We start from the raw sequence: 20,204 nt of genomic DNA on the forward strand, positions 1-20,204 counted from the left end.
CCAGCGTAGTCTACAAGTGAGTTCCAGGTCATCGAGAGCTAAATAGCAAGACCTATCTCAAAACAATCAAAACAACTCTCTCTCTCTCTCTCTCTCTCTCTCTCTCTCTCTCTCTCTCTCTCTCTGTGTGTGTGTGTGTGTGTGTGTGTGTCTGTGTGTCACATCTGTATATGCCTGCTGCTGGCTGACATCCTCGAGTGTCCCATGTCTGGGCTGTTCACCTTCATGAAATCTGGGGCTTGCTGACTCAGCTAGGCTCCCTGACTTGTGAACCCCAAAGATATTCCTGCCTGCCTCTTCAGCACTGAAATTACAAGCCTGTACCATCCCATACCAGGTTTCCTAGCGTTAGGATGAGCTCAGGTGGTCATGCCTGTGCAGCAAGCACTTCAGTGCCTAACGACGTTTATATAATGCTAAAATAGAAATATGTAGGTCAACTTGTGTATGGAATATTTTCCTCAGTGAGATTATTAATTACACCCCCTCAAAAAAACATAGTAAAACCTATCTACATTGAAAGCATTTTTTTCTAAAGAATTAGGAAAGAAATCTATTATGAACACTTTGAGGAAATAGGTTGGAAATATGACAGAGTACAGTACTAAAAACAAATTAAATTAGGCTACAAAGTTTTGTACATTTTTAAGAAATCATACTTCATCAATATAACACATTTCTGATAGTAAGATTTTCCTTCCAAAAAACATACAATTGGGATTAAATTTTCCTTTCAGATTAAATATTGTTTCATCTAAAAGAGAGAATGAATGTAGTTTTATCATTGCCTTTTTCTGTTGAATGACCAATCAATACACCATATTGGATTAAATCATTGGAAAATTATTAATAAATACCACAGGACTTCTAAAATGGCCATTGGAATCCTATTCTTGGAACCTCAAGACTCCATCTTCTCTTACACTTTACCTTGGGGGAAAATCCCCTTCCTAAGAGCTCCATCCTGAACACAAGGCTGTGGTATTTAAGTCTGAACCTTCATTCTAGGTTCCAACTATCAGCTTCCCTTTTAATAGCCATTTCTCTGTGGCTACCTGGCGAAATGACAGAGGCAGTGACAGAAATCCCAGTGCGCACATTCCAAGAAACCACTTCTCGATGGCATCCCTGCACTCCTGCCGCCCCCCAGTAACACTGGATGTTTTCTGTGTATTACCGATGGGGGAGACAATGTGTACAGACCGAAATGAGAACGCAACACAGCCCACACCTCGCAGTCTCTCAACTGGACCTCCTGCCCATAATTTTCAGCTTAGAACTGTTAAAATGAAATTCTACCATACTAAGAAGAATGGGTATGGGGGCTACATTGGGCCCAAATTGATCAATGCATAGCGCTGTCACGAGATCAAGTGGTCACAGTATGACATTATCACAAAGAGCCCGGTCCCATTCAGTCACCTAATCAGAGCCAGTCAAGCGCTCCCACTGGGCACACCCCACACCGAGGTAGCCACGCACTCCCACGAGCAGCTGACAGCCACAAGGTCCCAAAGTCCCACACAGGGTCCCAAGTACCAGGAAATCGGAAGAACCACTTCCACTCGGACCCGAGTCAGCTCAACTCAGCACACAGGGAAAAGAAAGAGAAAAAAGATGTCCACGGCAGAGGAAGGGGACCCCGAAGCCGAGCTTCCAGGGCCGGCCTGAGGTCGGGGTGGAAGCCATTCAGGCCCAGCCAAGAAGACAGAGGTTCAGGCGCAGGGAGAGAGACAGGCGCCCCAGCATCTAACGGGCTGCCCCAGAGGCTCCTGGGAGTGCGAACCCCCGGGATGCGTGCGCAGGCGCAGACGGCTGAGCCGCGGCAGGGATGTGAGGCTGCTGGCTCCTGGGGCGTCTGAAGAAGCTGAGGATCGCAGTGGATGGATGCTCCGGATCCCGAGAGCGACAGAGAGAGCGAATCCAGATGGGGAGGCCGGGGAGGAGACCGGGAGGCCGAGCCGGGCCTGGTAATTTGGGGGGTAAGGAAGCGGGACCCGGACACTCTGAGCCTCAGCACAGGGCCTCGGGCGTGGTCCGTGGGCGTGACCCTGAGGATGACTGCTGGTGACCCAAGGGCGCAGGGGTACTTTGCGTGTTTAAGTGCAAGGAAGCTCAGTGGCTGGGAGCAGGACCCTGGGCAGTACGATCGTTGCCTGTGAGGATGTAGGGCGCAAGTTGGGGTTTGTCTCCCTTTTTTTTTTTTTTTTTGGTGGGGAAACCAGTGCGATCTCCTTGGATGTGTGAAACATGGATGATGGAGACTTGCTTAGGATTACTGCGCCACGCCTCTATTTTTAGATTAGGTGTGACTCGTACTTGAGACAGGATAATTGAAAGTGATCTGTGAACGTGATTGTGAGTGACTTTGCCTGGAATTGTACCACGTTCTGTGGTCACGAATGACATGGGAATCTGTAGTTTGGTGGGTTTCTGAAGGATGTTTGAAAGGCTCTCACTAAGCGCATGTGTGCGTTCTTCTGTTGTTCCTCATGGTTTTATGTCTGTAGTACCCTTGATACTTCAATGATTGAGGAATGCTGTATCACCACACGTGTAATTTTTTTTTTAAAGACAGAGATGTATTCCAGCTGTTGGGCTTCCAGGTGATGTGTGCCTGGAAGTTACCTACTATTCAGTTATCAGATTAGTAGCCAGCAAGCCTGCCTCATGAATTTCTAAGTAGGAGCTTAGCAAATATGATGGCATTCATGTTGGAAAGGAATAGGTAAGATTTTCATAATCCACAGTGGCGAAGCCCAGCGTGATGTTAAAATGAACGGTGTTGCTTGGGAGCCTGCTGGAGGGGTAGCACTTTCTGCTTGTAGCTACCACTTTCTGCATATTTGTGTAAGTGGATTCTTCTGCTCCTGAAAACTATGAAAATAGTTAGCACACTTTTACTTCTAAGACCAGCCTTGTCCTGGTAATGAAAGTACCTCTGCCAACCAGAACTCCACCGGAGCAGTCTGCACTCCAGACTTAGCCAAATGGGAGCCTGCAAAATGGCAAGAGTGGCCAGTTTCTTTTCTGTGTCCATATCTATACTACTAAAACATGTTGTGCAGTATTTACTTCTAGAATTAAGTATTAGTAATAAGTATTGTTTATTTAACAATATATGCTTATATACCTATGCTTTTTAAAGATTTGTTTTCATGTACATGAGTGTTTTGCCTGCATGAATGTATTGCACCGTGTGTGCCTGATGCCCACGGCGGTCTTAAGAGGTTATCCCCACTGGAACTAGAGTTAACCAGTGTCTTTGAGCTACCATGTGGGTGCTGGGAACTGAGCCTGCGGCCTCTGCAAGAGCAGCAAGTGCTCTTAACCACTGAGCCATTCTCCAGCCGCTAACTATGCTTCTGAAATAGTATGATACAAAGAAATCAATAAGGAGATAAAATGGGAATAGAAAATCCAGATATTTTCTGCCTGTGGGGAAATGTAATACATGACCATGTTGGGGAATATTATTTTCAGGTGTGTGACTTTTGTTTCCGCTGCTGTGCCTGTCTAAAACACCTCATGGTCCTAACAAAGAGATGAACGGTCAATAGTGAGGCAGGAGCAAGGATAGGTGGGGCTGGAGGCAGAGAGGATAAACAAACATGGAGAATCAGGAGCAAAAGAGAACAAGGAGAAGAGGATGTCAGGCCAGCCACGGAGTAAGAGTGGAAATAAGATATACAAAAGTAAGAGAAAGGTAAAAGCAGAAACAAAAGGTAGACAGGTTAATTAGTTAAGAAAAGCTGTCAAGAAACAAGGCAAGCTGGATGTGAGGGTGATCTGACTGCGACATCTGTCACCCCATTGATCGCCAGGGTTGATTCAGCTGATCTGGCTGGCTAGGCGGGTGCCGCCTTCCTCCATTGCCACCCCTTGTGTGTCCCCCCCTGGAGCTGCACACTCAGCGGAAGAGGAGGACCAGTCTTTGGTCAAGGGTACACGAATAGCTGTCTCCCCTGCTAGAACCTCCAAACACGCTTCAAAGAAACAAGCCAAGCTAAGGCTGGGCATTCATGACTAAGAATAAGCCTCCATGTAAGATTTATTTGAGAACTGGGTGGTGAGCAGAAGAGTAAAAGATCACACAACATGACCCGATCTTTTGAAACATGTAAAGAAGTTTAATATGTAATGAAGGTGGCATTTACTTGCCTGGCAGTGGTGGTGCAGACCTTTGATCCCAGCACTTGGGAGACAGAGGCTCAGAGTGAGTTCCAGGACAGCCAAGGCTACACAGAGTAACCCTGTTTTGAAAATTTAAAAAAAAAATGGCATTTACTCTTAGTTGAGGAGACATCAGTTATACAATATAAAACACAGCTAAACAGTTTACAGGAGATTTTCACAATGAAAGCCAAAGACACGAAACTAATAAAAGTTATTTGACTCTCAAAACGATTTGCATCTTAAGCAGAAAATAGGATCTGAGAATATAGTTCAGTGATAGAACACGAGGGAAAAAAATCAGAAGGTGGAGCCAACCAATTAGGAAAACCAGACATCATTACAAGACAGGGGAAATGGTAAACGTGGTAAAGGAAGCTGATCACAGTAAGAAATAGATCCCTTCAGATGGCAGTGCAGATCTGATAAAGACTCGGGGCTTCTCATCTGCATCCATCTGGGCTGGGGAAGGGACTGTCAGGTACTGCTGGTGACTGCGCAGGTCGTGAAGAAGCTGTGGCTTGGGCAGTGCCGAGCACAGTACTCAGAGTCTTGCTTGTGCTGTCAAGGGCTGTGTCCCTAGTCAGAACAGAACACTGCATTTGCAAGCTGCAGCAGCTTCCACGGAATCCTTCCTAGCTCAGCAAGAGACGAGGTTTCTGGTTTGGGAGAGAATGCAGGACTTGTTTACTCCTACACAGACCTTTGTCCCGGGTTTTGGAAGTGCACTCAGAGAAGGCATGTGCAGAAACACTGGAAATGTATGCGGATCTAATCGAGTTATTCTGGGAGATCTAATTGGAGCGTGCTTTTTTCCTGGCTCCTCACGAACCTCCATCTTTGCCTTCATAGGACTCTTTCCTCTTCCAAAAGAGGAGCCCAGACGACGAGGCTCATCTCTCACGAATCTAAAAGCCATGTCTAAGGTGAGATACTTCCTTTTTTGTTGTTGTTGTTGTTTTTTGTTTCAGGAAATAGGAACATTTGCTTAGCAATGTCGTTTCTGCTGCCTGGATGTTAGGATTTGCTGCCATGAAACATTTTCAGTTAGGGCCAGGGTCTCTAGTTAAGGTCTGGGCTGGAGAGACATGTGACACTGTCTGTAGTGCTGAAGGGGGGTGCCTTCTCAAGTAGTCTTCTCTAGATGGCTCACCTGCCTCCCCGATTCCAAGGCCGGTACCAAATTCCAGTCAGATGAACTTGAGCCTTCCCTAGGTATACCTTCTGTTTATGGCCACTGTTCACAGACTGGCTCGTTACATTGCTCGCTGACCCTTTGTCCATCTCCTTACAGCAGTACTGCTGTAACGAAAATGTCTTGATTTTGAGAGAAATAAATTATTGTACTTGAATGAACCCATTTTATCCTGACACTGACTTGAGCTCTAAGTTGTGAGTGCCCAAGAAGCAGACATGGGTGGGGGTGAAATTGTTAGATCACGTGGTTAGTTTATGGGAAGATGTCCTGTATGTGAGGGTTTCCGGGTAGACATTTGAATATGAAGTGGTACGGAAAACGGAGGTTACAAAGCTGGCCATGGTGATGCACGTGATCCCGGCACGAGGGTGACAGGTAAGAGGATCCTGATTCGTGGCGGGGTTCCAAAGTGAGGCTTGTAAAAGACAATGTTTTTAAGATTTTAGTTCTGACTGTCCTGGAACTCACTCTGTAGACCAGGCTGCCTTGAACTCACAGAGATCCGCCTGCCTCTGTCTCTGCCTCTGTGCTGGGATTAAAGGCGTGTGCCACCATCACTCAGTTTAGATTTCTAAAGGAATGTTTTGTCTGGGTGTTTGTGTGTGTACCGTGTGTGTGCCTGGTGCCCTTGGAGGTCAGAAGGTGTCTATCCTTTGGAACTGGAGTTAAAAACAGGTATTAGACTCCATGCGGATGCTGGAAACTGAACCCAGGTCCTCTGTAAGAGCAATAAGTGTTCTTACATACTGAGCCATCTCCCTAGTTCCTCCTGTCTAATTTTCTGATTCTTGTCTGTCCAAAATGTCTACCAACTATGACCTGCCAGGGGAAACCTGTTCAGTATTCGACACTTTTTGGTTTTTGTTTGACACAGGGTCTTGGAGCCTGTCCTGGTACTCATCCTGTAGCCCAGGCTGGCCTCAATCTCACAGAGATCCGCCTGCCTCTGCCTTTCGAGCGCTGGGATTAAAGGTGTGTGCCACCACCACCCGCCAGTAGTCAATGCTATTACAGATTTATTAGTGTCTTTTATCTGTCTCCTAAAATTTTGCATTCACTTGCAGGAGAAGAAAATGTATTGCTAGTCATTCTTGAAGTTGTTTGTCCTTGAATCAAAGGCAGTACCTTGGTCCTTGTCCTGTTTTCTATCTTCTTTCATAATACTCCTCCTCTTCCAACCTTTAAAGTGTTGGTTTTCCCCAAGTTTCAATTGGTTCACTTTTTTGCATCCTCTTTTTCTGTATACACAGTCAGAATCGCTTTGGATTCACAGGTTCTGTGACTCTCAGACCCCTCTGTCCATGCTAGAGGTCTGTCTGGACAGAACATCAGAAGCATGTGTTCAACATGCAGGGACTGGGAGTGTAGCTCAGTCGGCAGTGTTTGCACAGCACATGCGTGGAGCTCTGGGCTCAGTCCCCAGCACCACAGCACCTGGGCATGGCTCCAGCCTCAGTCCACATCACCACAGCACCTGGGCATGGAGCTCCGGGCTCAGTCCCCAGCACCACAGCACCTGGGCATGGAGCTCTGGGCTCAGTCCACAGCACCTGGGCATGGAGCTCCGGGCTCAGTCCCCAGCACCACAGCACCTGGGCATGGAGCTCCGGGCTCAGTCCCCAGCACCACAGCACCTGGGCATGGCTCCGGGCTCAGTCCCCAGCACCACAGCACCTGGGCATGGCTCCGGGCTCAGTCCCCAGCACCACAGCACCTGGGCATGGAGCTCCGGGCTCAATCCACATCACCACAGCACCTGGGCATGGAGCTCCAGGCTCAGTCCCCAGCACCACAGCACCTGGGCATGGAGCTCCGGGCTCAGTCCCCAGCACCACAGCACCTGGGCATGGCTCCGGGCTCAGTCCCCAGCACCACAGCACCTGGGCATGGCTCCGGGCTCAGTCCACAGCACCTGGGCATGGAGCTTCGGGCTCAGTCCACATCACCACAGCACCTGGGCATGGTGGCACAGGTCTACAATCTTAACGTTCTAAAGGTGGGGAGAGGAGGATCCGTAGTTCATCCTCAGCTACATGACAGGTCTGAGGCTCACCTGGAATACGTGAGACTCTGTCTCAGAAACAAACGACCCCATAGCTGTCAGCACCTATCCATTCCATGCTCGTCAGTTCCTTTATGACCTGTGGTCCAGATTGTTATTTCCTGTTTCCTGCTTTGCTTTGCTTTCTTTTTTGTTGTTTGTTTTGAGACAGGGTTTCATTGTATAGTGCTAGTGATCTGGAACTCGCTGCATAGCCGAGGCTGGCCTTGAACTTGCAGCATCCCGCATCTGCTTCCTGAGTCCCGGGATTGTAGACATGCACTATTATACTCAGCTCCTCTCCCACCTTCCCACCCCCAGCCCTCACACACTTACTACCTATGCAAAATCCCGAGGGCTGCGCCTGTCCTCTTCCTTCTACAGACTCTATAACCACTTTTCTCTAACCCCGCCATGTGGAAACCAGTGGTCCTTCATCAGCCCCCTGGTCTCTGCACGTAATCTCCAGCAGTGGTTACCTAATGGTCTTCCCCACCTAGCACATCCTCAGCCTTCTCCAGACTTGAGGAATACTAACTTCAGCATGGTGGCACACACCTCCAGCCAGCTTCAGGGAAGCTGAGGTGGGAGATCCTAAGTCAGACTCTGGTTTGTTTCTTTCTTTGTTTTTAAGGAATGTTACCATATAATGTGTATTATGTTTCTTCATGTTCATTTTATATTCGTGTGTGTGTGTGTGTGTGTGTGTGTGTGTGTGTGTGTGTGTACATTAATGTGGGTACTCATTAAAGCCAGAAGAGGCCAGCAAATCCCCTTGGGCTGGGATTAGAGGTAGTTTAGCCTCCAGATGTGGTGCTGGGACCCAAACTCGTCTTCTAGAAGAGAGCTCTCTCCAGTCCACTTTGTGGTCAGGCCTGTGTGCACTCCAGTAGACTATACAAGATCATGTATTGGAAAGGAAAAAAATACTAACAGTACATTCAAGAGTGGTTGTGATTAACTGTGTTAACTGCCACTCATGCCTGCTGATGGTTTATCAATAACAATGAATATCTTGAAAATGTGATCAAGTCCATTTTTTACTATTAAGATTTTTTTGTTAGTTTTTTGAGACAGGATCTTTCATGTAGCATTGGCTGTCCTGGAACTCGCTCTGTAGACCAGGATAGCTTTTAACTCACAGATGCCTCTGCCATCCAAGTGCTGGGCTTAAATGTGTCACAGTGCCCTGTTGAGTCCATTTTTAAAATTTGGTTATTTTAATTTGTGTGTGTGCGTGTGTGAGTCACGCATGTGCACCATGTGTGCTCTGGGAAGGCAGGGGAAGGACCTGGAGTGTCTGGAACTGCATTTAACGGCAGCTGGGAACTTCCTAATGTGGGTGCTGGGAACCAACCCAGGTCCTCTGAAAGAGCAGCGAGTACTCTTGACCACTGAGCCGTCTCTCATTTTTAAGGTCACTTTCAAGGAAAGTGGTCCAGTATTACTCCGTGACGCACTCACGGCCTGCCTTCCTGTAGCCTTTGCTTTTTTCATCTCCAAAACTCTTTCCTAAGATGCTGTCTCTTTTGCTGTTTTTTTTTAAAGATTTATTTATTAAGCATACAATGTACTGCTGGCAAGGAAGGCAGCAGGTCTCATTACAGATGGTTGGGAGCCACCATGTGGTTGCTGGGAATTGAACTCAGAACCTTTGGTAGAGCAGGCAATGCTCTTAACTTCTGAGCCATCTCTCCAGCCCCAATTATTTGTATTTTTAATATGAGATAAAAGTCAATATTACTGGGGGCTGGAGGTCCTGAGTTCAATTCCCAGCAACCACATGGTGGCTAACAACCATCTGTAATGAGGTCTGGTGCCCTCTTCTGGCCTGCAGGCATACATACAGACAGAATATTGTGTATATAATAAATAAATATTAAAAAAAAAGAAACTTCCACATGTAAAATAAAAAGTCAATATTACTGGATGTATTTTTAGAAAGTGTGTGTGTGTGTTTGTGTGTGTGTAGATGTGTGTCTGTGTGTGTGAGTGTGTGTGTGAGAGACAGAGAGTGTGTGTGTCTGGGAGAGAGAGAGAGAGAAAGAGAAGGGGGGGGCAGAGAGGGGCAGAGAGGCACAAACAGCACAATTAAGGGGCTGGAGAGGTAGTCCAGGGATTAAGAGTACTGGTTGCTGATGTCAGATTGGTGGCACACACCTTTAATCCCAGTATTCAGAGGCAGAGAGGCAGGGCCAGCCTGGTCTATACAGTGAATTCCAAGACAGTCAGAACTACATAGAGAGATTAGTCTCAAACCTCCTTCCTTCAAGAAAGATCACTTGCTGCTCTTGTGGAGGGCTTTGTTCAGTTCCAGCACTCGTGTAGGGGTTCACAGTGTGTAACTCCAGTTCCAGGGGACCTAACATCCTCTTCTGGCCTCCTCAGACACTGCCTCTATGTGGTACACATACTATATCCAGGTAAATACTTCTACACATAAAATAAACAAAAAAACAACCTCAAAATAAACATCTTTTTAAAAGATAGAATTTTTAAAAACTAGTTCACCCAGTGATCATTCCCAGACGAGCCCCTAGCATTTAATTCTACCCCATTTCCAGTAACTTCAGGATGAACTGCTACAGTGTGCCCTTACAGGGACCCGTGTCCTTCAAGGACGTGACCGTGGACTTCACCCAGGAGGAGTGGCAGCACCTGGACCCTGCTCAGAAGGCCCTCTACAGGGATGTGATGTTGGAAAACTACTGCCATTTCGTCTCTGTGGGTAAGTGTCTCTCATGTCCTTTTAGGAATTCCGAAATCAGGCCCTCACGCTTGAACAGCAAGCACATCACTAACAGACATCTCCTCTGCCCAGAGTGACTCTCTTTTAGTTAGCAAAATAGACTATTTTGTTTTAGAGACAGGGTCTCTCGATGCTAGGTAGATCCTCCTGCCTCTGCTGGATTAAAGGTATGCACCACCATGTCTGGCCCGATAGACAGTTTTTAAAGATTTTTATTTAATGTATGTGAGTGTTTTGCCTGGATGTGTATGTGTGAACCATGTGTGTGCTTGATGCCTGCAGAGGCCAGAAGAGGCGTCAGGTCCCCTGGAACTGGAGTTAAGGAAGGTTGTGAGCTGCCACGTGGGTGCTGAGAATTGAACCTGGGTCCTCTGGAAGAGCAGCCAGTATTTTTATCTGCTGAGCCATCTTTCCAGTCCCAGAATATATGATTACTAACTGGTAGGACATTAACTTATACCCCATGTACCACCCTGAGGTTGTGTTTTTCTCAGTAGTTTGGAGTCCCAGCAGTTTAGATCAAGTCTCACTTTTCTTTTTGCCCTCCCTCCCTCCCTTCCTTCCTTTCTTTTTCTTCATCGTCAGGATTTCACATAACAAAGCCTGATATGATCCGCAAGTTGGAGCAAGGAGAAGAGCTATGGGCAGAGAGAGTTTTTCCAAATCAAAGCTGTCTAGGTAAGTCATAGATAGAAAACTTGTGTGGGATGGATGAAGACATAGCTTGGTGCTGGTGCACCTGAGACACGCAAGGAGCTGGGTTTGGTCTCTGATGCTTCGCAGGAAAACAAGGGTCCAGTGGGAGTGGTCACACAACTGCTAAAGCCCAAACAACAGATCTCTAGGCGCTGATCTCAGCGTCTGACGGCTTTGAATGTCGGGGGGATCAACTTCAGAACTGCAGTAAGGTGCAGTTTGCCGTCTTTAGCGACTCAAGCACCCGGTTCAGTGGCATGCACCACATCCTCATTGTGTCAGACTCCAGTCATATCACAAAACTGAAACCCTGCCAGGCGGGGGTGACACTCACCTTTAACCCCTCACTCGGGAGGCAGGGCCAGGCAGATCTCTGAGTTTGAGGCCAGCCTGGTCTACAGAGTGAGTTCCAGGACAGCCAGGGCTACACAGAGAAACCCTGTCTCAAAGAGCCATTAAAAAGAAAGGAAGGGAGGGAGGAAGGGAGAAATATTGACTCCTGCTCTCTTACCAAGAATTCATTGTTATGTAGAGACTGCCACATAGCTCTTCAGATCTGACAGATGTGCAGACCATGTATTCCAAGCCCCAGGCAAGATAAAGAGTATTTCTATTAACTCCGTCATTCCCATCAAATCTATTATGATGCATTTTCTCCCACTAAGTTTTGGATTTTACTAGAATTAGTTTTATCTATTCTAGATCATTTTTTTTTTTTTTTTGGTTTTTCGAGACGGGGTTTCTCTGTGGTTTTGGAGCCTGTCCTGGAACTAGCTCTTGTAGACCAGGCTGGTCTCGAACTCACAGAGATCCACCTGCCTCTGCCTCCCGAGTGCTGGGATTAAAGGCGTGCGCCACCACCGCCCGGCTAGATCATTTTCTTTATCCAACTTCATAGTTGAAAGATTCATACATGGTTTTTGATGTTTAGTCTTTTGTGGTTTTTGTTTGTTTGCCTTACAAAATGAGATAGAAAGCAGCTCAGAAAGACACCAGTTTCAGACTCTGGCCTGCACTCAGACACACACACGCGCGTGTGCTCACTCACACCCACACAAACGTGTGTGCCTACCCCACCCTCATAAAATGCACTTTTGAAGTAAAAACATTTTATTTATGTTTTCAAACTAGTGTTTTCATTTCCTTAGGGGGGTGTGTGTGTGCATGCGTGTTCATGTGTGTGAGGATGATGCAAACACTGGCAAGCATAAACACACAGTGACCTCACAGGTTTCGCTCTGAAGATGGTGGCAGGAACCAGTACAGTGCAGTACTGTGCCCATCCTTCCTGGATGGCAGATACCTGCTCGGTTATGTGAAAAGTGTCTGTCAAGTGCTAGGTAGGGAACCCAGGGCACTCACATATGATGGACCAGTGCAGTTCCTTTCACCGTGCGATCCTAGGAGCCGGATGAGGCTGTCTTCTCTAGGACCCACCGTTTTGAAAACTGTTTCTGAAAAGCTATTTCTTCTTAGCCCAAGAATTCTTTTGGGGATCCTGAGTTCTTTAAGTGTCCCCCGCAGGCTTAGGGAGCCTGAAGTCGCCTGGAGCAGCTGGAGTAGAGAGCGGGTTCTTGCATGGATGAATAGCGGTATGAAAAGGCAGAGAAGTGAAGGGGGACATAGCAGTGGAGTCGAGGGAATTGAAGACAAAACAGAGGATGGGAAAGGAGGGGGTGGGGGTGGGCGAGGTCGTGCAGGGGCTGTTAAGCCTGAGGACCTGAATTCATCTCCCAGGTCTCCATGGTGGAAGGAGAGAACCAGTTCCCACAAATTGTCCTCTGATTTCCATGTGCAAATATGCACTCAGGTGCATGCGCACACAAAAGTAAATAAGTATAATTCTAAAAACTAACTTCCAGGTCATCTTTGGGTGCATAGTGAGTTTGAGATGCTGGGTAGTGTAATGTCGACTTGACACAAACTCAAGTCACCAGCGAGGAGGGAGCTGCAATCAAGACAATATCTCCGTAAGACTGGGCTGTACACAAGCCTGTAAGGCTTTTCTTAATTCAGGACTGATGGGAGCAGGCCCAACCCGTGGTGGGTGGTGCCAGCCCTGGGCTGGTGGTCCTGGGTTCTGTAAGAAAGCAGGCTGAGCAAGCCAGTAAGCAGCACTCTGCCACGGCCTCCGCATCAGCTCCTGCCTCCAGGTTCCTGCCCTGTGTGAGTTCCTGTCCTGACTTCCTTTGGTGATGAACAGTGCTGTGGAAGTGTGCGCCAAACAAACCCTCTCCAACCCAGGTTGCTTTGGGCATGGTGTTTTGTCAGAGCAGTGGTGACCCTAAGACAGGGTTAGAAAGAGCTAAGAAAAAATGCTTTCAGATCAAGGGAGCCAGGGAGTTTACCCCTTCTCGTAACAGAACCTAGAATGAAGACTAGAAATCACCCACATTTCCTTACTTAGAGGTAGATACCAGCATGCCCAGCTATGAGACTCTCATTCCATCAGTTTTGTACTGGTATCCTGATGTGTTTGTCTTCACTCTTGTAGTGGTGACACGTCTTTAATCTTAGCTTTCCATGTATGCATTGTGTGTGTGTGTGTGTGTGTGTGTGTGTGTGTGTGTGTGTGAAATCAAAGTCACCCACCTTTGGATACATGTCAAGTTCAAGATCAACATCTACATGAGACCTTGTCTCAAAAACAAAAAGATTTATTATATATATGTATATATACCACATCTATTATATATATATGTACATATATAGACTTAAAGTATTGCTAATTAATTATATTCTCTTCTAGAAGATGAAGATGTTTTGGTGAAGTTCAAAGACTGCCAAGACAAGCATTCTAAATCCATTGTAATCATCAACCACAGGAAACTCATTAAGGAGAGAAGTAACATTTATGGGAAAACACTTACACTAGACAGGAACCATATTATTTCCAAAACACTACTTGAATATAACCCTGATGGGAAAGTTTTGAAAAATATTTCAGAATTCATTAATAGAGACATAACCCCTGTAAGACAGAAGTTGGGTGACGGTGGATGGGAGAAATCGATCCCGAATTGCAGGCATGAGAAAGCTCACCCTGTAGCCACTCTGCACAAACCAGCGGAAAGGGCCCTGAGTTCCAAACAGCCGGCTCAGCAGCAGAACACCCAGCTTTCAGAGCAGCCATTTGGATGTAATGACTATGACAGTTCCTTCTTTACGAGAGGAATGGTGTTTCCAAATAACAGAGCTCACAGAGGAGACGGAAGCCTCAACTACAGTAGAGACGAAATGGCTTTCGTAGAAAAGCCAGACCTTGGTGTTCATCCACATAATCTTCTGGAAAAGAAGTCCTCTGCATACAACAAGTACGGGAAATTCTTCTGCAGAAAGTCCGTTTTTATTATGCACCCCAGATCTCAAATGGAGAAGCCCTTCCAGTGTCCTTACTGTGGGAACAGCTTTCGGAGGAAGTCCTACCTCATCGAGCACCAGCGCATCCACACGGGAGAGAAGCCCTATATTTGCAGCCAGTGTGGGAAAGCCTTCCGCCAGAAGACAGCCCTGACGCTTCATGAAAAGACACATATAGAGGGGAAACCCTATCTTTGTTTGGACTGTGGGAAGTCCTTCCGGCAGAAGGCAACCCTCACCAGACACCACAAAACACACACGGGCGAGAAAGCCTACGAATGCGCTCAGTGTGGCAGTGCCTTTAGAAAGAAGTCCTACCTCGTCGACCACCAGAGAACTCACACAGGGGAGAAGCCCTACCAGTGCACAGAGTGTGGGAAGGCCTTCATCCAGAAGACAACCCTCACCGTCCACCAGAGGACGCACACCGGAGAGAAGCCGTACATCTGTACCGACTGCGGCAAGTCCTTCTGCCAGAAGACGACTCTCACCCTCCATCAGAGAATCCACACCGGGGAGAAGCCCTACATCTGCACTGACTGTGGGAAGTCCTTCCGCCAGAAAGCGATCCTCACTGTGCACTACAGAATACACACAGGAGAGAAGTCCAACGGCTGCGCCCAGTGTGGAAAGGCCTTCAGTCGGAAATCCAACCTCATTCGCCATCAGAAAACCCACACGGGAGAAAAACCCTACGAGTGTAAGGCGTGTGGGAAATTCTTCAGTTGTAAGTCAAACCTCATTGCCCACCAGAAAACTCACAGGGCAGAGAACATTCAGTGAGTGCTCTGATTTTATTTTTCTATTTGCTTTTTAGGTTTTTGAGACAGAGTCTCACGATGTAGCCTTGGCTGGCCCGGAACTTGGTACATAGACCAGACTCAGCGAGCCGCCTGCCTCTGCCTCCCGAGTGCTGCGCCACCAAGCCCTGCAGATTTTTCTGGTACGGAGTGCTTTCAAGTTCGATTCCCTACAATTGCTGCTTGTTAACAATACAAGTATGTCACACATACAAATACCACTGGATAAATGAAATGACCAAAAATGGAAAATAAAGGCTTCGTTTTTGTATTCCTGGGTTCAGCAGACTAAACTGACCTCTGATGAACTGTTGTAACCATTCAGATTTGCTTATTTCCCATATCATGAGATACATGGATTTCTTGTAAATCAGTAATAGACCACTGTCCAAATGCAGCTTGTCTGTATGAAGTAAAAATTGTTACCTCCTCCATGTTAACCACAGTTCAACCTGTAACATTGTAATTGGGTCTTCCACATTATAAACCTTGATATAAAACAGATTGTTCACTCGGCTCCATTCACTCGTCATCTCTGAGTCCAGTCATGAGTGCATGCGGCAGAAGGTTTGTATTCTGTATAGAATTCCATTATATAAGCATATCACTTTTACCCATTCTGCTCTCGATGGACTTCTACTTTGTTTACTGCTTAGGGTCATAATAAAGATGTACACGTATGCACTTTTCTGTGTATTCATGGGATGGAATTGCTGTGTCTTAGGATTCGGTCAGCTTTGGTAGATACTACCAAATAATTACTCAGAAGAAAAATAACTACAAATATCCCCAGTATGACAGAGGTTCAAATGACAGGATTCTGGACTCGAGCGGTGGTTCAGTGGTTGAAAGGCTTGCAGAAGACTCAGGTTTCGTTCCCAGCACCCACTTGGTGACTCACAACAGCTCTAACTGCGGCTCAGAGGGTCCAGTGCTCTCCTCTGGCTTCTGCAGGCGCCAGGCATTCATGAGGCTGCATACATAGGCGAGCAGGCAAAACAGTGATTCACTAACCTCCCCCCCACCCCCAGAAGTCATGGGAAGATGTTGAGAAGGTAACTCGAGCTATACCATGGTGGAAAATGGGAATAGATGTGTGGACAAAGGCTTCTAGTCATAGCCCGAGTCTTAATATAGTAATGTAATAAACTTGGGCTGCCTTTAACCACGTTAATACGTTATTTGAAATGTACTAGATAGAGAAAGAGACACTTTCAGCATTCCTTTCCACCAGCACGGGAAAATCTACAAAATAGTTGAAAATGGAGGTGGGTAGAAAAATACAGCTTGTATCATATTGAAATGTTGAAGAGAGTGTGTGTGTGTGTGTGTGTGTGTGTGTGTGTGTGTATTCTAGAGAACAACCTCAGTTCTCAGAAGCTAGCTTCTTTTATGAAGGGTCTCAACAGATTGGAGTTTAGCAAGTAGCTAGGCTGCCTGGCCAGTGAACCCTACATGTCTCCACCTCCCAACCACCAGAGTTACAAGCTTGTGCCTCTCCACCTGTTTTTTCCCATGGCTTCAGGCATGGAACTTGGTCCTCTGCTTGCATGGCAAGCACTGTGCCAGCTGACCTATCTCCCCAGCACCTGGGAACTGGTGGGATTTCAAGCCAGAGCTTGCAGCAAGCTCAAGGAATGGTGGGATTTCACGTCCTGATCTTGGGATTTTCATCTAGTGCAGGGGCTGGGTCCAGCTGTTAGGGCTGTGTGAATGGAACCTGGTGGCTGGAAATTCTCAGGGGCAGGGCCTGGCCACTCATGTGCCTTGAGGGGCTTACGTTCTCACTAATGCCAGGGACCAGCCTGAGCAGAGAAGGGGGTCTTGAATCTGGGATGTCTGGAAGGCAAAGCGAGTACACGAACACAGGATTCTGATGCCAGCTGACAGGCCATTAGTTGCAGGGGAGGCTTCTCCCTCTGACCCTGAGCTTCAAACCTCAGTCTTTTATTGTAAATTTTACACAAGGAAATTGATTTTTTTTTCCTTGTCAGAGGTTAATCTTTACCTGAGCAAAGCAGTTCACAAAAAAAAAAAAATACAAAGATCCCTTGAAATCAGAACCTCATCATTCATTATGACATTTTCCCAGTTCCCAAGCCCCAAGCCACTATATCCCTAATTCCTAGCTGAGGTAATCATAAAACAACTTATGAGGCTTTCACCTCAGACACTAACTACTTAGTTACAGAAGCATAGTTCAGTGGGTTTCACTCCATTGCTGGACCTTTCCCAGTGTTGTTCCTCACAATTCCAATTTTGATTTATAAGGCCATAGGCAGTCAACCCTAAAGCCCTAGGTTCTTCAGAAACTTCATTCATCATAGCCAAGTTCCTTCCTGTTTCAGTATAATTCTTTTGCCAAGTTTCATAATCAGGCAAAAAACAATTTCTTCATTTTTTCCCAAATTTCCCCAATTCTTTCATCAGTCAGGTTTTTCCCCCATGACCTGCTTCACGGCATCAAGGCCTGCCCTCTCTGTCAGATCAGGAAGACTCGGTATCATACAGCACATATTTTCAGAAACCACTGGTGTGGAAGGAGAAAAAGCACACTAGTAGAATTGCTATAGCCAGAATCATCTGTCACATTGCCAAATGTGTATGCAGACGCCATAGAAGCGGTCCTGGGGCAGGTAGGTGTTTTCTCCTTGGCCCTGAAGTAACATGCTCATTAAACTGCCACTGGGTTGCCTGGAGGGAATTGCTTCCTGCATCTCAGAAACCGCACGTGGGGCTATGCTTTGCCATCTCCAGCACACTGAAGGGTTGGGAAGGGGTGATATAATTAGACTACTTCCTGTTAAATGGGGACATCAAAGTCCTTTGGCCACACTTGACCTTCACCATCAGGGTATAATTGGGAGCCGCAGGCCTCTGCCTTCTTAGTTGGGGCTGGTAATCGTATAATAGCTTGGTTAAAAGTCTGGTTAAAAATCTTTTGGATCTGTTGTTGAAGAAATCTAGACAAGAAGTTGATGAACTAGTAGGATTAAGAAAAGGAGGTGTGGGGTATTTTGATCACGCTCTGATATTCATGAGACTGCCCTGTAACTTTATACCTTGAGCCAGCAACTAGCTGACCAGAATCAGCCATAGAGAAGTCAGCACCGTGGATAGAAAAGACACACAGGAAGGAAAAGGTGGGCACTGGAGTTTGAGCTTCCTCTTGGTTCTGGGACAAGAGAAGAGACATGTCTCTGTGGTGCGTCTGACCAAAAAAACAAGGTCAGCTAGTTGCTACTCAGCCTCTCTGAGCTAGCAGGTTTTCACCCCATCCTGTGACATCTGAGTCTTACTGATAAATAGACACATTGTGGCACATGGTTACCACTGCAGAACCCGAGCAGCAGAACCAGAAGCCCTGCCAGGCTGCCACTAAGTGGTGGGTAGGGAACTGAGTGAGGGACTGTAGGGTGGCAGATGATAATTGAATTATCAATAGATTCATGTGCAGCCACTAAGCCAAAAGGAAAACATCAAGAGGATAGAACCGGGTTGTGGAGGCACACACCATTAATCCCAGCATTCGGGAGGCAGAGACAGCGGATCTCTGTGAGTTTGAGGCCAGCCTGGTCTACAGAGCTAGTTCCAGGACAGCCAGGGCTACACAGAGAAACCCTGTCTCAAAAAACCAAAAAATAAAACAATAGGAAAAGAGGAAACAAGGGGTTAAGAAGGGTAGTATCCAGTTCCATATTGGACTGCCAATGATCCACTAGCCAGAGGCATCGAGTTCTTATGGTTTTGGAGATCCATCTGGACTTGCTGCATCTGGTCTTTTGCTGTACCCGATTGGTTAACACAGAGGCAACATTCCTCCCCGAGGAAGAGACAAAGACCCCCTGTCTCTGCTGTTAGTAAATCTCATCTTGCTGGGTTTGTAGCACTATGGCGGCCAGTGAGTCTATTTGGCCCTGGAGGGTAGGGATGTTCTGAGCCACCTGTTGGAGATCTGGATGAACTGAGGTGACAGCTGATGGTAGACAGCCAGCGAAGTAGTCAGTCCCAGAGCTCCAGAGGCGATGCTAGTAGTTACAGCCAGGATAGAGGCATTGAGGACGTTCAGACATTAGGTCTGGGTGGCAGTGCTCGGAGTCAAAGTATGATTACAGTCTGAGGGATCAGTGTGCCCATAACGTGTGCCCCTGAGGAGTTAAAACAGCCTGCAATATCAAAGGGAATCAGAGGCAGTCGTGGTATTTGGTTGGGAGCAGTTAGAGACAAGGTAACAGAGTCTAGTAGTCCAATGGGTGAGGCTATGAATGATGATGATCAGGAGTCTGACCCCAGAGGGACCCAAAACCAGCATTCTCCAAAGCGACCAGGCAGTGTTATTCAGTAGCTGCTGTGCAATTAGGATGGCCCAGGTCTGTCCCATGGTATTTGCAGAATGCATATTGGTAACCTCTTTAAGTTTCTGGCTAAGTTTACAGTAATCTTCATTTTGGTCATACAGAAAACAGACAGGGTAAGCCCCGGTGAAGGAGAGATGGATAAGGGATTTGTACGGGACCGAATCAGCCTGATATAGAGCAATTTCCTGACCCTGTTAGGACGGGCTGTTAGTTAGAGGTGGGGTCTGTTGGACAATAAACATCTATATGGAAGATCAACCCCAGGCAGGCATAGATTGGAAGAAATAGAGAAATTGAGATATAAGAGATTTTCGGATCATTTGTTTGCGCAGTGGCAGAAGTTGTCACCGTAGAAAATCAAGCACGCCAGTTTTGGCCATCGACCGTACAGAGGCCGAGCTGTTTATAGTGTCAGCGTGGGCGTTACTATCTGAGCCCATGGAGGAAGAGCCACAGAAACGAACTCCACCGGAGGGAGTTTTATAAGCTCCAAGCAGAAGCTGAGAGACAAAGAAACCCAGGAGGGCACAGAGAAACTGTGAGTCTTCCAGGGTGGAGCTGAGAGACTGGAGGAACAAGAGGCAGAGGCCCATTGAGATGGTAGCAGGCAGCTCCTAGAGAGATGAGGCAAGGAAAACGGAAAGTTGGTTCCAGCAGAGGAAGAACAGTGTCTTAATAACTAAGAAGTTGCCCACGTAGTGGAGCTCTGGAGAGCATAACAGGCTCCACGAGCTGGAAAGGGGACACTTATCAAGTAGGCAAAAAGAGATGGGTGGACAGAGCGGGCAGAGGGAAGGGACGGCTGAAGAGGCAGCGTCTAGATTTGGAA

General features: G+C 46.9%; 1 protein-coding gene across 6 annotated transcripts; it reads left to right on the forward strand.

The window, feature by feature from the left end:
- Nucleotides 1-1,759: 1,759 nt before the first annotated feature.
- Nucleotides 1,760-15,691, forward strand: Znf382 (zinc finger protein 382). 6 transcript variants are annotated; one of them, XM_041654237.1, is made up of 6 exons: nt 1,760-1,982; nt 5,026-5,099; nt 10,014-10,140; nt 10,747-10,839; nt 13,607-14,944; nt 15,035-15,691. In XM_041654237.1, the coding sequence occupies exons 1-6, from the start codon at nt 1,928-1,930 to the stop codon at nt 15,040-15,042; spliced, it is 1,695 nt and encodes a 564-aa protein (XP_041510171.1). In that variant the 5' UTR covers nt 1,760-1,927; the 3' UTR covers nt 15,043-15,691. The 6 variants fall into 6 exon arrangements, with proteins under 6 accessions (XP_041510171.1, XP_041510168.1, XP_041510169.1 ...); XM_041654234.1 differs by having other exon boundaries at nt 13,607-15,691; XM_041654235.1 differs by having other exon boundaries at nt 13,610-15,691.
- The last annotated feature ends 4,513 nt before the right edge of the window (nt 15,692-20,204 follow it).

The sequence above is a fragment of the Microtus oregoni genome, unplaced genomic scaffold (assembly GCF_018167655.1).
Source record: "Microtus oregoni isolate MIOR12 unplaced genomic scaffold, Mior012 000006F_ref0000085, whole genome shotgun sequence".
NCBI classification, from domain to species: domain Eukaryota; kingdom Metazoa; phylum Chordata; class Mammalia; order Rodentia; family Cricetidae; genus Microtus; species Microtus oregoni.